The 16,304-nt window shown below is 50.3% G+C and overlaps 1 protein-coding gene across 7 annotated transcripts in view; it reads left to right on the top strand.

Moving 5' to 3' along the window:
• The window catches only part of INCENP (inner centromere protein), a 29,799-nt gene extending 21,204 nt beyond the window's left edge, over positions 1–8,595 (top strand). For 6 of the 7 annotated variants that reach the window (XM_033414293.2, XM_049713140.1, XM_033414297.2 and 3 more), the window contains 5 exons: positions 546–676; positions 2,304–2,382; positions 2,562–2,669; positions 3,917–4,067; positions 5,559–8,595. In XM_033414293.2, coding sequence (XP_033270184.2) covers positions 546–676; positions 2,304–2,382; positions 2,562–2,669; positions 3,917–4,067; positions 5,559–5,773 — 684 coding nt within the window. In that variant the 3' untranslated portion in view covers positions 5,774–8,595. Of the gene's footprint in view, positions 1–354; positions 677–2,303; positions 2,383–2,561; positions 2,670–3,916; positions 4,068–5,558 lie in introns of those variants that run through there. The other variant, XM_049713141.1, reaches the window with a different exon arrangement.
• Positions 8,596–16,304: the final 7,709 nt, after the last annotated feature.

Here is a 16,304-nt window from a genome sequence, read left to right as displayed (position 1 = left end):
CCCTGGGCTCAGCCCCTGCTGTTCTTTTTTTTAATTTATTTATATTTATTTCTCTAAATTTTTGGCTGCGTTGGGTCTTCTTGCTGCGCGGGCTTTCTCTAGTTGCGGCGAGTGGGGGCTACTCTTCGTTGCAGTCCACGGGCTTCTCATTGCGGTGGCTTCTCTTGTTGCGGAGCACGGGGTCTAGGTGCATGGGCTTCAGCAGTTGTGGCACACAGCCTCAGTAGTTGTGGCGTGTGGGCTCAGTAGTTGTGGCTCGCAGGCTCAGTAGTTGTGCTGCACAGGCTTTAGTTGCTCCGCGCATGTGGGATCTTCCCGGACCAGGGCTCGAACCCGTGTCCCCTGCATTGGCAGACGGATTCTCAACCACTGCGCCACCAGGGAAGTCGGCCCCTGCTGTTCTTGACGCGAGAGGAGCTTCTGGGAAGGACAGGCCCTCCGGCCAGCCGCTCCTCCCCCCACCCCCCCTTCCTCCCTCCCAGACCCGCTCTTGCCTCTCCAGCCCGGGCTGGCCTGCGAACCCTGACCTTGCTCTCTGGTCACAGGAGGAGGAGGAGAGGCGCCACCAGGAGCTGCTGCAGAGGAGGAGGGAGGAAGAGCAGGAGCGGCTGCGGAAGGCGGCCGAGGCCAAGAGGCTGGCGGAGCAGCGCGAGCTGGAGCGGCTGCAGGCCGAGAGGTGAGGCGTCGCGGAGGCCCGGCGCCCAGGTGACTTTGGCGCCTCGCTGTCACATCAGCCGTCCTCCTGTGCGCATGTGTGGCTGACACACAGATGTAGCCGTCACCCAGAGGCAGCTCCCGCCTTCACTCGGGAGTTTGGAAAAGAAGGACAGGCTTTCTTCCTGGCTCCAGACGTGGTGTGTTGGCTGCTGGAGATTCGAGGAGTAACGGGCAGGGTCGCTCGGGATCGTGTCTCTGTTCTGCTTCCAGCCGGATGAGCTGAGCCCTTTGGTTCATTCTTTTCTCAGCTGACATAAGGGGGCGGTGGGGCCGCAGGACGAGCCAGCATTTCTCAGCAGCCACTGAGGGCCTTTGGGTGGCAGAGTCAGGCCACCACGTGCTGTGATTCATTGCAGGGCCTTCGGCACCCCTGGCTCGTGCCCACCGCGCGTGCTCCTCTGGGCCTGGTGATGACTCGGGCTGCCCCACCACCACCATTTCCAGACTGTCCGGCCCCCCCGCAACTGGGGACCGTGGCAGATGAGCCCTCGCAGAGGCAGTGGTCTCTGCGATAGGCGAGAATTCCACGTTTAGTTCCACAGGCGTTTATCCAAGGCCAGTCCCTGTGCCGGGTTGTGCTGGGTCCTGGGGATGCCGAGGAGGGTAAGCCTCCGTCACCACTGGCCAGGAGACATGTGGGATCCTATGCCTGTGTGCAGATGCAGACTCCGCCCGTGTGCGTGTAGACTCTCGGGTGGGCCCAGGCCCAGGCCTGGCCTCTCTCCTGCTTCCACCCACTGGGAAACACCAGGCAGCACTTTTTTCCGTGTCCGTCTTTGTGGGTGGCTACAGGCCCAGTGGAGAAGGAGGTGGGTCACAACCAGAGGGCTGACTGCGTCAGGGCCATCGTGTTGTTTGGCACAAAGGGGTCCCTGGTCCTGTGGGCAGAATCAGAGACAGGAGTCTGGGAGGGGGACAGAGGGCGGCAGCTGATGTGACTTTAGAATTGGATGTGTGTCGGGCAGCGCCAGGGGCTTCAGGGGGTGGCGACGGTCATAACGTTTGGCAGCTTGGGCGGGTACCGAGCCACACGCTTTCCACACATTTCCTTGTTTAATCCTCACCTGAAGACACCTGCAGCGTGCGTACCAGCTGCTCCACTTCCCGCAGGGGGACACAGGTCCAGAGAGGTTCCGTGACTTGTTCAGGGTCGTGAGCGAGTAAGTGCAGGTGGCTCTGAGCCGTGAACAGCCCCTCCCTGCTTCGTGTCAGGCTTGGGGCCGGGTGTTGGCCTGTGGGTCAGGACGAGTGGCGGTAGCTCAGATGACCTCATTTTGTTCTCGTGGCAGCTCTGGAGGAAAGGTGTTATGTTCCCCATTGCACAGCAGGCAAGACTGAGGCGCGGAGGTCTGAGTGGTGTGGAGGGCGGGGCCCAGTTGGTGGGCCTCGGGGCTGAGCGCTCCCGGACCCTCAGCTGAGCACTCCCAGCCCCTTGGGCGCCAGCACAGCTGCTGGCTCTTCGCTGGCATGCCCGTCCTGCCATTCCCTCCTCTACGGCATGTGCCAGGGCCCTGGCTTCCCTGACAAGGGTGGAACGGGGCCGGGCCTCGGCTTCCTACCCTGACAGGCTCTTGCTCGGTCCTCAGGGAGCTGCAGGAGAGGGAGAAGGCCCTGCGGCTACAGAAGGAGCGGCTGCAGAGGGAGCTGGAGGAGAAGAAGAAAAAGGTAAAGGGGAGCCGGGCCTGTGGCTCCCACGGGGTCTGTCCTGAGCTTTGGGCTGGGAGGCCTGGTCCAGGGGCCCTAGTGCAGGAGCCGTCCTGCCTGCCTCGCTGCGCGGCGTTGGTGGGGGGGAGGGGAGAACGCACACGTGGTCTGTGACATCCCGCCGTCCGCCGGGGTCCCAGGAAGAACAGCAGCGCCTGGCTGAGCAGCGGCTACAGGAGGAGCAGGAGAAGAAAGCCAGAGAGGCCGCGGCGGCCGGCAAAAGCCTGAACGTGACCGTGGACGTGCAGGTGAGGCCCGGGCATCAGGGTGGAGAGGGCCCCCTGGCTCTCATTATTCTCTTCCCAGTAGCCGGAGGCACAGACTGTATGCATTAGGACCATAAGAAAGTGGAAGCATACAGTTGTTTTTTTAACTATTTTTGAAATATATCTTCTTCCTTATTCTGAAAGTAGAATTTGTTGTAAAAAAAAAAAAAAAAAAAGAAGAAAAGAAACTAAACTTTATAAAAGAATATAAAGCAAAAGAAAGGTACCCCCAGAGGGAAAGTCTAAGTCTGGTGTATATCTTTCTATACTTTACGTATAAATACGTTTTATACACACACTTTATCTCACACACACATATGCATAGTTTTAAATGGGCACAGACTACCCATACTGTCGTAGTCTGTTCGTGCTGCTACAACAAATTACCCTAGACTGGGTGGCTTAAACGACAGACACGCTGGGAAGTCCAGGGTCAAGGCGCTGGCAGATCCAGTGTGTGATGAGAACCTCCTCTGGTTCACAGATGGCCGTCTTCTCGCTGTGTCCTCACATGGCCAAAGGGGAGAGGGAGCTCTCTTTTCTAAGGGAACTAATCCCGTTCATGAGGGCTCTGCCCTCATGACCTGAGTACCTCTCGAAGGCCCCACCTCCAAGTACCATCACATCGTGGGTTAGGATTTAACATGGGAATTGGGGGGATACATTTAGTCCACAACACATACCATTTAGCAGTTTGATTTTTTTCTCATTTTTTTCCTTTCATTTAATGTATCCTAGACGTCTGTCTGTTTCACCGCTTGTAAATCTCTTACTTTTGACCGCTGTGTTCCAGTTAGTGGTACCAGAAGGTCTTTAACCAGTCCCCAATGACAAGCATTTAGGCTATTAATGCTGTTACAAACAAAATGTAATATAAGGTTTTCATTGCAACACCGTTTAAGATGTTGAAAACTTGGAAGTTAGCTGAACCACATGGTTAAATTACAAATCCTGGGGTTCCCAGTGAACTGCCCTGCTGCGGGTCACGGGACACACACTGACACACTAACCTAGAAGGATGTTTACAACATACTTTCACATGAAAAAGGAAGACATGGAGGCATGTATATGGTGTGATTTTTTTTTTTTTTTTAATTAAAAAGCGACCCCTGAACCTTTTTCTTTTTTCCTGTGAAATGAGGGGAGGTGGCCAGAGCCCCATGTTCCTCAGTGGCGGGAGCTGCCAGCCTGCAGGGCAGGCAGCTGAAGGCCTTGTTCATCTTTTCCAGTCTCCAGCTTGTACCTCGTATCAAATGACCCCACAGGGACACAGGGCGCCCCCCAAGATCAACCCGGATAACTACGGGATGGATCTGAACAGCGATGACTCCACCGATGACGAGGCCCATCCCCGGAAGCCCATCCCCAACTGGGCCAGAGGTGTGCAGGGCCCGGAGCTCCCCAGGAGAGCCGGGTCCCCACTTGTGACTTTGAGCCCTGGAGGGGGTGGCTCAGCGGCTGCGGGGGTCAGGAGCCCGTTGTACCCATGGGCTGGCAGCTTGAGTCGTTGGCCGACAAGTCTGCATCGGGCCTCGGGACGCGCCTGGGGAAGGGTGGGCGCCCTGTGGCCAGCGGGCTCATCTGAGGACCAGGCCTGGACGTTGGGCGCTTCCATTCTCAACAGATGCATTAGATTTCAGCTGGCTGCTGGCAGGCGTGGTGCTGGGTGTTCCACCTCAGACTCTATCTGGCTGCCCCTTTGGAGTCCCACCCAGCAGGCCACAGGGACCCAAATATGCTGCCTGGGGGTGGGAATAGAGCTAAGAGTAGTGGGGTTTCAGCAGCGCACAGAGCTGGAGCAAGGGGTTCCAGCCAGCTGGGGGAGGAGTTGGAGACGGGGATGGGGGTACTTGAGGCCCGGCAGGATGGGACGCTGAGTTTACAGGCTTTCTAAACAGGAGTGTGGGTAAGTGTGAAGGTGCCCCCTCAGGCCTGGGTGCAAGGCCTGCGGGGAGTGAGCAGGGCCAGTGCATGCAGCGGCTGCCTTACGGAGTTGGCCGAGCTGGGGGCGGGGCGGGCTGCAGTCTCACTCCCCGGAGGAAGGGCCAGAACCCTGGAGGGGATCGGCGCTGTACGGAAGAGAGCTTGCTTTGTGAGTTCACCTCATCTGAACCCCACAGTGACTGGAATCCGACTTCGCCTCCTTAACGTCCAGTCATTCCGGAGGTGGCAGCGGGCAGGGGTCAGCGTGGCCGGGGAGCCCTTGACCTTTACCAGCCTACTTAAGCTCTCACTCAGTTTTCCCATCTGTGGAATGGGGGTGCTTAGAGCACCCAGCTGAGAAGGGCTATCGAGGATGAAGTGAGTTAGCGTAGGAAGGCCTGGTGCAGGGCAAGTGCTGGGCACACATTCTGCTTCCCGACCCCCCCGGGGTCCTCCTCAGCCTCGCTGGCCGGGCTCTGAGCCACCGGCAGTGTCAGCCTGCACCAGGCATCGTGGGGCTGTGGTGCTGATGAGATGAGTAGCCAACCAAGGCAGTCGAGGATGGCATCAGATGCTTTGGTTCTGGAGCTGGACTTGTCTTCAAATCCCGGCTCTGCCAGTCTCTAGCTGTGTGCCTCTGGGCAGATCTCACCCTTGTAAACCGGGGCAGGTAGAGGGCCTGCCTCCGAGGTGGCTGTGGGGATGAGGGGGTCATGCAGTGACCTCAGCCGAGCACCTGGCTCCCATGAGTCGCTGGAGAGCAGCTGTAGGAGCGCGCAGTGAGAGGTTATCCGTGTTTGGTTGGGGGGGGGCGGCTGGAGGAGGGCCCTGAGAGGAGCTGATTTGACAGGAGGTGAAGGAATGCTGAGGTGGAGAGGGCGCCGAGGGCTCTTTGTGGGGCAGGGGGAGCCCCAGGGTAGTGACCCAGCCCTTGGTGTCCTCCTGCAGGCACCCAGCTTAGCCAGGCCATCATCCACCAGTACTACCACCCACCGAACCTTCTGGAACTCTTCGGAACCATTCTGCCACTGGACTTGGAGGACATCTTCAAGAAGAGCAAGCCCCGCTACCATAAGCGCACCAGCTCCGCCGTGTGGAACTCGCCGCCCCTGCAGGGCCCCAGGGTCCCTGGCAGCCTGGCCTACAGCCTGAAGAAGCACTGAGCCAGGCCCTCGGGCCTGCTGGGCAGCCTCAGCTTTCATCTGTGTCTGTATGTCTGTGTCTCTGTTGGTCTGGTGCCGTCCTGCCTCGTATCCTGTCGCTGAGGGTTCGGTCAAGTGTATATAGACGTTCTCTGGGGGCTACAGGGGGAAGGCGGCTCGGGCCTGTTGGGAGGCCAAGCTTGTTGGGTGTTCGGGGAAGACCCAGGGCCAGCCTTGCCTGGTCTGCTGACAGCACTCTGTAAATAGATTGTTAGAGTTCAACTGAATTTTAGCCTCTAGTGTTTGAGAGCTAGATTAATAAAGTCTGTTCCTTCATGCCTGCTGTGAGTATCATGAAGACTGCGCTTCTCTGCAGAAAGCCCCGGACCCTGGCCCCGTCTCGGGCCACTGGATGGGCTGGAGGAATAGGACCTGCTTTTTCTCCTGGGATGTGCGTCAAGGCCACCTGGGTCCCACCCCCAGAGATGCTGACGGAGTGGGTGATTCTGATGCCACCCTGGACAACCCTGAGAAACACTTCAGTTACTTTCATGTTGGGGCAGGTGACGCTACTTCCTGTTTTTCTGGGGAGCGCCCTGCCTGTAGAGGGGGGCTCATTCAGTGGGTAAGACCTGGAGTTGAGGTCAGGGGAATTGGGCTCTTGACACAGCTCTGCCGCTTAAGAGAGGCCCTCAGCCCCTCCACGCCTCAGGCTCCACCCACCCTTGCTGCACGGATGGTGAAAGGACTTGAGAACGTGGACGTGCTGCTGAAGCAGGAGATCTGGGTTAGGAAGGGGCCGTCTCTTGAAACTACCTCGGGACCAGTACGTGCAAGTAGTTGAGATGTTTCTCCAACAAATCCAGGCAGCTGCTAATTCAATGCTTAGTGTCCATGGAAGCTGGCCCTGCCCCATCGCTGCCAACCATGTTCTAAACGTGCCACAGCTTCATCATCTCCTACTCCAGCCCCTGGAATGGGGGTTGGTGAATTTGGGCCTATGGGCCAAATCAAGTTGCAGTTCATTTTTGTAAAGTTTCATTGGAACCCGCCCAGTAGAAATGAATGCCTGTTGTCTCCGGCTACTCTGCTGAGGGCAGAGTTAAGTAGTTACAACAGAGGACTTATGGTTCGCAAAGCTGAGAATATTTACTATGAACCTTTACAGAAGATGTTTGCTGACCCTTTGCTTTAGGACAAAATCAAGGCTGAATATAAGAGAGCTTTTTAAAATGAGTAAAGAGTGAATGCACACAACAGAATGAAATCTAGAAGATTCCACCACGCAAAGAAAAACATTTTACAGTTCATTCAAATACGGTGCGAATTTAAATTTGTTCCATATGTTCTCTGATGAGAAACTGTTGTGTTGAGTCAACTGGTGAATGTGTCTTTGCCTGAAACCACAATGTCAAAATATTACCTCTTATAAAAGCATATTTACATAGTGTGTTTGAGAAAAAAATTGTTATTCAGCAAAAAGGTAGTTACAGGTTGCACTGCATCTTCACTAGTACTTGATATTGTCAGTGCTTCTTATTTTAGCCATTCTAATAGACGCGTAGTGAATTCTCATTGTGGTTTTAATTTGCATTTCCATAATAGCTGGTGATGGTGAACATCAGCTCACGTGCTTACTTGCCATCTGTGTATCTTCTTTGGCAAAGTGTTCAACTCATTTGTTCTTTTTGTTTTTTGGTTCCTTTTTTACTGGGCCACGATTTCTTTCTTCATGTGCCTTGTGGGTTTTTTTTTGTTTTCTTTTTTGCCATGCCACATGGCATGTGAGATTTTAGTTCCTCAACCAGGGGACCAGGTATCAAACCCATGCCCCCCTGCAGTGGAAGCACAGAGTCTTAACCACTGGGCCACCAGGGACGTCCCTCATTTGTTCATTTTTAAATTGAGTTGTTAGTTTTCTTACTGTTGTGTTTAGAATCTCTACGTATTATGGGTACAAATGTGATGTCAGATACGTGCTTTGCAGTATTTTCTCCTAGTCTGCAACTTGTCTTTTCATTCACTTACCAGTATTTTTCATAGAGCAAAAATTTTAATTTTGATGAAATCCAGTTTATCAGCTTTTTTTCCTTTTTATGGATTGTGCTTTTTTGGCTTCATGTCTAAGAAATCTTTGTCTAGCCCCAGTTCTCAAAAGATTTTCTCCTATATTTTCTTCTAAATAGTTTGTAGTTTATATTTTACATTTAGGCTTATGATCTGTTTTGAGTTAATTTTTTTTTAATGTGAGGTTTATGTTTTTTGTTTTGGGGAGCATATAGATAGATGGATGTCCAGTTGTTCTAGAACCATTTGTTTAAAAGACTATTCTTTTTCACTGAATTTCTTTTGTATCTTTGTCAAGAGTCAATCAGCCATATTTGTAAGGGTCTATTTCCAGACTTTGTATTCTCTTTCGTTGATCTATGGGTCTGTCCTTTTACCAATACCACATGGTCAAGATTACTGTAGCTTTTATAAATCTTAAAAATCTGGTAGTATGATTTCTCCATCTTTATTCTTTGCAAAATTATTTTGGCTTTTCTATCAATTTTGTCTTTCTGTATAAATTTTAGAATCAGCTTATCTATACAAAAACACTGCTGAGATTTTGATTGAAATTACATTAAATCTATATATTATAAGTTTGGGGAGAATTCACATGTTTATGCTAGTGAGTCTACTAATCCATGAACATGATATATCTCTTCATTTATTTACATCTTTGGTTTCTTTTATCAGCATTTTGCAGTTTCAGCATGCAGATCCTGTATAAGATTTGTTAGATTTAAAGCTAAGTATTTATTTTCTTGGAGCTGTTATAAATGGTATTGTCCTTCTAATTTTGGTTTCTACTTGTTCATTGCTAGTGTATAGAAATGCAGTTTCTATACTTTGATGTATTGACCGTGTATCTTGTGATGCAACTAAAGCAGTACTTAGAGGGAAATTTATAGCACTAAAATGCCTATGTTAGAAAAACAGTGTCAAATCAATGACGCTAGCTTCCACTTTAGTAAACTAGAAAAAGAAGAGCAAACAAAAATATAAGCAGAATAAGGGAAATAACAAAGGTAGAGCAGAAGTCAGTGACATTGGAAAGAGAAAAATGATAGAGAACATTTTATTAAACCCAAAGCTGGTTCTTTAAGAAGCTCAAAAAAAAAAAAATGTAAACCTCTGTTGAGGCTGATGAGGAGAAAAAGAGTAAACAAATGACCTATGTCAGGAATGAGAGGAAACACCACCACAGATTCTACAGATACTAAAACTAAAAGAGAATATTATGAACAACTTATGGTAATTTGACAATTTAAATGACATGGACACAAATTCCTTGGAAGATAAAAATTATCTCAGTTCACTCAAGAAAAAATATAAAATCTAAACAGCCCTATGTATGACAGAAGTTTAATTTGTAGTTTAAAATCTCACAAAAAGGGTCTTCCCTCGTGGTACAGTGGTTAAGAATCCACCTGCCAACTCAGGGGACATGGGTTCGATCCCCAGTCCGGGAAGATCCCACATGCTGCGGAGCAACTAAGCCTGTGCGCCACAACTACTGAGCCCATGTGCCACAACTACTGAGCCCGTGCACCACAACTACTGAAGCCCGTGCGCCTAGAGCCCGTGCTCTGCAACAAGAGACGCCACCACAATGAGGAGCCCTCGCACCACAACGAAGAGTAGACCCCGCTCACCACAACTAGAGAAAGCCCGTGCACAGCAACAAAGACCTAATGCAGACAAAAATAAATAAATTTTAAAAATAAATAAAATTTCACAAAGAACCCTCTAGGCTTAGATCATTTTAGCGGTAAATGTTCAAGGAAGAAATAAGACCAATTCTACACAACCTCTCCCAAGAAATCAGAGGAAAAAATATTTACCTGCTCCATCTACGTGGCCAACATTGCTCTGATCCCCAAACCAGACAAAAGACGTTGCAAAAAAGGAAAGCTAGAAGATTACCTGCCATGAACATCAAGGTTCTTTGAGTTTTAGCAAATGAAATCCAACAAATGACTCATATAAAGAGCATAATATATCTTAACCAAATAGGGTTTATCCCAGCATTGCAAAGTAGGTTTAACATTTGAAAGTCAATGTAATTCACCATATTAATACAGGGGGAAAATCATGTGATTAAATTGATAGATACAGAAAGTGAGCTGGACAGTTTAACACTGATTCATGATAAAAGCTTTAAGCAAGTAAGAATTTTAAGGGAATTTCCCCAGTTTGAAAAAGCCTTTCTACCAAAAAATCTTCAGCAAGCATGGTGAATGTCTGGATGCATTCCTCCTACTAACAGGTCCAATGCAAGGATGCCAACTGTCATTACTTCTGAACATTTTACTGGAGGTTCTAGCCAGTGCAAGAGGACAGTAAAGAAAAAAGGTACGAGAAAGAAAAAATTATATTCAGAGATGACTTGTAGAAAATCTCACAGTGTCTACAAAAGGATTAATAAGTGAGTTTAGCATGGATGCAGGGTACAAGATTAATATATGAAAACCGATTGTATTTCTATACACCTGCCTTGCACAATCAGAAGTTGAAATTAAAAAACAATGCAATGGATAATGCCCAAAATTATCAACATCTTAGTAGATTTGACAAAAGATGTGAAAGGCCTGTATAGTAAAAAAAAAAAAACAAAAAATTGCTGAGAGAAACTGATGAAGACCTGAAAGGGATATGTATAATACAATGTTCATGAATTGGAAACTCAATGTTCTTAAGATGTCAATAAGAACAAATTTGACGGGGCTACACTGCATAACTTCGAGACTATTACAAAGCTGCAGAATCAGGGTAGTATTGTATTAGTGTAAAGATAGACACACAGATCCATGGAATAGATCCGTGGAACTGTATAGAGTCCAGAAATAGAACTACATATGTATAGTCACTTGGTTTTTGACAAAGGTGGAAAGGGACTTCAGTGTGGGAAGGATAATGTTTTTCAAAAAATTGTCTTGGAGCAATTGGATATATTTAAAAATCTCCCACCCTTCTCATACCATCTATCAGGTTAATTCATGATGGATCGTAGGCCTAAATGTAAAAACTAAAAATATAAAACTAGAAAAAAAATGGGACAAAATCTTACTATCTTTGTATTTGGCACAGATTTCTTACACGACACAAAAAGTATGAACTATAAAAAAAGTCAAAATTTCTAACTTTTTGCCTTTTAAAAGTCACTGCTGCTAACCATTCCCTGCCCCCATGCGTGAGGTGGTGCAAATAGCCTATCCTACCATATTCCCAGGAACAGAGCTGGGAAAGGTCTTCAACGCCTAGTCAGAGTAAAGATGAACAGAACAGGTTTATCTAGGCTCTCTCTTGCTTCCGTAGGACCCATCCATGTATGCCAATCCCACCCCTCGTTGTAGCCCTCCATCTCACCTCCCTGACAGTCTTCCTCTGGCCGGGCCCCATGTGGTTCCCTGCCCTGTGAGACTTTCCCCATCTCCCTCAGGTAGACTAAGGCACCACTGCTTTCTGGCTCCATCCAGGATGGTGATGCCACGGGTGCCCCTGCAGCTCAGTCCGCCGAGCAGCAGTGAACGCTGGGTAAGCTCTGCTTGGGGAAGAGCCACAGCAGCCTCTGCTCCCTCTGGGCTTCCCCCAGAAGCTTCGGGAAAGAAGGAAGAGCAGGCATCGGAAGGGAAACTGGCCATAGCCTGTGTTCCAAAGGTTTGCAAACTTGATCTCAGGTTACTGTCCTGTCTGTCCTTTTGGAGCTCCATTCTGAGGTTCTCGTGGATACGTATAGAGCAGGCGGCAGCAGCCAGAACTAGAGCAGCTGAGTTACTCGAGGCCTGAGGCACCTGCTTTGTATCCTTACTGAGGAATGCAACCTTGGTTGTCCCCAACCAGCAAAGCAGAAAATAAGTTCCATGGCCCACCCCAACCAAAGCTCCGCTCCTGCCAATAACTTTGAACTTTCTCGAGCAAAGCCATCTGTCCTGCGTGCCGCAAGGAGGAAGTGAACTCATTTTCTTACAATGGGGAGCTTTGAACACCGTCACGCCTTCGTTTGGTACTGGCCTTGACTGCAATTTATTAAGCCTAGAAAAGGGGACATGAAGGTCCAACACTTTCATTCAGATTTAGGTGCCTAAATCCACGAGCCTTTAATCTTATTTGCCCACAGATACACACACACACACACACAACTGCCTACATTACTTTCCTCTTTAAACATTCCCCTTCCTCTGCTATTAAGATCTAGGAAAGCTGAGCCTATCAGATTAATGTCAAGATAACGAGTCTAGGGTTACGTGTCAAGGGAGAGGAGATAATAACCCGTGAGAGCTGTAACGTTTCTTTGGGTCTCTGTCGTCCCTGCCAGCCCTGCCTCTGGCCTGGAGGGATCAGTGAGGGATGGGAATCCATCCCACAGAATCAGAGCAGGAGAATTTGAGGTGTATATTTGTGTCTTTGAATTGTGATTTGAGAATAACAGAGGTAGGGGCCCCTGGGATTCTGTAACAAAACAAGTACAGGGGCTTCCCTGGTGGCGCAGTGGTTGAGAGTCCGCCTGCCGATGCAGGGGACGCGGGTTCGTGCCCCGGTCCGGGAAGATCCCACATGCCGCGGAGCGGCTGGGCCCGTGAGCCATGGCCGCTGAGCCTGCGCATCCGGAGCCTGTGCTCCGCAACGGGAGAGGCCACAGCAGTGAGAGGCCCGCGTACCACAAAAAAAATCCCAAAAAACAAGTACAGGATCACCTCCTGTAAGGGATTGCTTGTACTCAGAAACCTCATGGGGGTGCTGGGAGCAGCAGGAAGGGCTTGGGAGGGTGCAGTCTGCACTGCAGGAATGGCAGGGAAACACGCCAGCCTAGAAGATTCCTGCCCCAGGTTTCTTGGTCATGATGTTATTAGAATGTTTGTGATCCCACTGGACTAAATTGAGAGCAGACACAATGGCAGAGAGAGAGAGACAGAGATTTGAGACGATGCAGGAAAAATATAAGCTCAGGGCAGAGACGGTAGTTCTGTGTGGTCAGCGTTTCATCAGAGATCCCTTCAGGGCTGAAAAGGACCTGACAGTAGCCACTTGAGAAGCCCTGGTTTGATCTAGGTGACCATCACGCTTCCTGGATGGACACCTTTTGTGGCCCCAAACCTGTCCCTCTTACCCCGGTGCCCCTTACCCCTGGCGGCCATGCCACCCTCTTCCACCCCCAGCACCCAGCCCCTGCTGGGTCTGCCTCTGCAGCGTCCACCTCTGCAGGAGACCCCAGCAGGGAGGACCCTCACCATGAAGGCAGTTGCAGTGATTTTATTGAGAGGGGCCAAGACGAGGTGGCAGCGTCAGGAGCGGGGAGGGTCCAGATGCAGCTGGTTACACTCCTGGGAGCAGGAACCTGTCCCCTCTCTGGCCCAGCCCAGCGGGCTGCAATGGGAAGAGCACTGTCTCTTGCGCTGCCGTCCTCAGGACCACGTGCCGCTGGCCCTTTGGCAGTTGTGTCTTGTGTTTTGCTGAAACAGATCAAGAAGACTGACTCAGGCAGATACCACAACATGGCAGTAAACTCACTGTGTCAGGGTCAAGGGTGTGGGCTTTGTATCCAGCCCCAGATAACTGCTCCCCGGGGAACTAGTTGGAAACAGGGATAATAACTGTCAATTACAGATCACCTACTGTGTGCGAGGCACCGTGCAAGGTCTCTGCCTTTGCTGTGCTTCTCGATCACACCAGCTCTCTGTGCCAGGGGAGGGGGTGGTGGTGGTGTTGTTTTCATCTTCGTTTTAAGTTTATGGAAAGTGAGACTCAAAGTCATTACCCAAGGTCATGTAGGGTGTGCAGTTAGGTCGGAATCTGACTCAGAAGGTGTTGCTCCAGGTCAGCTCTCCTGCACCGCTGTCCAGACATGAGGAAGGAAGGTAAGGGGAGGCCGCCCCATGGCCTCTAGTTGGCACCCAGACTTCCCGACGCCCGCTGGCAGCAGGGCATGGTATCTGGTATCACCCACAGGGCTGGCAGATGACATAGCCTGGAAGTGCGGGGACATGAAGACTTCCTGGGGTGGATTTTTTTTTTTACTTTTCATTTTATATTGGAGTATAGCTGATTAACAATGTTGTGATAGTTTCAGCTGCACAGCAAAGGGTGTCAGCCATACATATGCATGTATCCGTTCTCCCCCCAAACTCCCCTCCCATCCAGGCTGCCACATAACATTGAGTAGAGTTCCCTGTGCTATACAGTAAGTCCTTGTTGGTTATCCTTTTTCAATATAGCAGTGCGTACATGTGCAGCCACTGGAGTATAGTTGTTTTACAATATTGTGTTAGTTTATACTGTACAGCAGAGTGAATCAGCCATATGTATATATATATCCCCTCTTTTTTGTATTTCCTTCCCATTTACGTCACCACAGAGCACTGAGTAGAGTTCCCTGTGCTATACAGTAGGTTCTTATTAGTTATCTATTTTATACATAGTATCAATAGTGTATAGATGTCAATCCCAATCTCCCAGTTCATCCCACCCACCTCCCTTTCCCCCTTGGTATCCATACATTTGTTCTCTGTGTCTCTATTTCTGCTTTGTAAATAAGATTGTCTATACCAATTTTTTCAGATTCCACATATATGCGTTAATATACAATACTTGTTTTTCTCTTTCTGGCTTACTTCACTCTGTATGACAGTCTCTAGGTCCATCCATGTCTCTACAAATGACCCAATTTCGTTCCTTTTTATGGCTGAGTAATATTCCATTGTATATATGTACCACATCTTCTTTATCCGTTCCTCTGTTGATGGACATTTAGGTTGCTTCCATGTCCTGGCTATTGTAAATAGTGCTGTGGGGCTTCCCTGGTGGGGCAGTGGTTAAGAATCCACCTGCCAATGCAGGGGACACGGGTTCGAGCCCTGGTCCGGGAAGATCCCACGTGCCTCGTGGGATTGAGCCCACACGCCACAATTACTGAAGCCCCCGCGCCTAGAGCCCATGCTCCGCAACAAGAGAAGCCACCGCAATGAGAAGTCTGCACACCGCAAGGGAGAGTAGCCCCCGCTCGCCGCAACTAGAGAAAGCCCGCAGGCAGCAATGAAGACCCAACACAGACAAAAATAAACAAATTAATTTATTAAAAAAATAGTTTTTCAAACAGTGGCAATGTGGCAAAAAGCCATTATAGCAAAAAACCTTTATAGTAAGAAATCATTAACGAGACAGTGTTTTGTGAGGCAAGTCTATTTCCCTTGGACCAGATCCCTGTACTGAGGCAGCTGAGGCTTTTGTGTGGGTTCCAAGCCTTCTAGACGGAAGTCACAGATATTTTCCCGATGGCCACTGGGCCCTGGGCCTGTGACATCCGGAAGCTGGTGGTCACTCCTCCCTCCCGTGTGGGAGTCTGGCTGGGAGGAAAGGGGCTGTGCTGGGGGAGCGTGACGAGGTGGGGAAGCCTGATGCAGAGGCTCAGAGCAGAGCTCATCCACGCAGACATGTGTCCACTGCGTGTGGAGATGCCAGTGGTCAGGGGGCCCGTCCTGCCTCAGCCTGGCCGTCAACCTGCAAGATGACATTGCCCTCTTTGACCCCGGGTTCTTCATCTGCTATGTTGCTGTGAGCACACCGTCCTGCCAGCCTTATGGGAGCACCGTGCCAGATGCTGTGTGCTAGAGGTTCCCAGACTCTGCTGCCCACTGGCACCCCGGGTATTCTGATGTCATCAGCATGGGATACTGCTGGAGCACAGGAGCTTTGAGAGTTCCCGAGGGGATTCTAGTTGGGGCTTGCTTGCCTGCTTGCTTCCCAAGGGGGGCAAGCTTGTTCCTTCTATGGGGGGAGGGTAGGGGTGTGTCCAGGGGTCGGGCCGGAGGGGTGGCTTAGGTGGCCTGCCCACCCCTTTGGTGGCGTTGTGTGCGGGGGACGTGAGCAGTACCCTGCTTTTCTCCCGACCCCCTGCTTTTGCTCCCGGTTCTTCAGAAGTGGCATTTGGGTTTTTGGTCTTTTTGTATCTTGTTGTCCATACTTTGCCCCAACTGCATGCAGGTATTTTTAGTCCCTTATAGTTTCTTTGTATTTTGTTGCTCCAGGAGACGTTTATCCAGGTGCAAACGCTGCAGCAAAGTGTCCCAGGTCCCAGCCTGTCTCCATCTGAGGAGCCCGGGCTTGGGCTTGCTGGGACTGGAGCATCTCCAGGTTCTCAGAGGAGCTGCCATGTGTCATGGACCATTGTCCCCTTCTGGCTGCTCAGCGTCTGGACCCTTCCTATTTGATGGGAATCTGAAGGCAGGTGGGAGACAGGACCCCACCTCACACTGTAGAGGCTGAGAGGGGACAGAGTCCCATTTCCAGCTCTCCGGCACAGAGAGCTTGGACGTGCAGCAGGCGGCCCGGGTTGACCAAAGGCGTGTTCGTATCCAAGCCTTTCAATTTGGAGGGAATGACCAGAATGTTCCAGAGCAATCCTGATTAATCACGGCAGCCGGGGTGAACATGGGAACCCAGTGCCCACAGACTCCACTGGTGTGGCCACCAGCATCTGATGGTGCCAGCCCCAGGGGCACATCCTAAG

This window comes from Orcinus orca, chromosome 8 (genome assembly GCF_937001465.1).
Source record: "Orcinus orca chromosome 8, mOrcOrc1.1, whole genome shotgun sequence".
NCBI lineage: Eukaryota > Metazoa > Chordata > Mammalia > Artiodactyla > Delphinidae > Orcinus > Orcinus orca.
The sequence above is the reverse complement of the archived record's forward strand: the minus strand, read 5'-3'. Positions and strand labels throughout refer to the sequence as shown.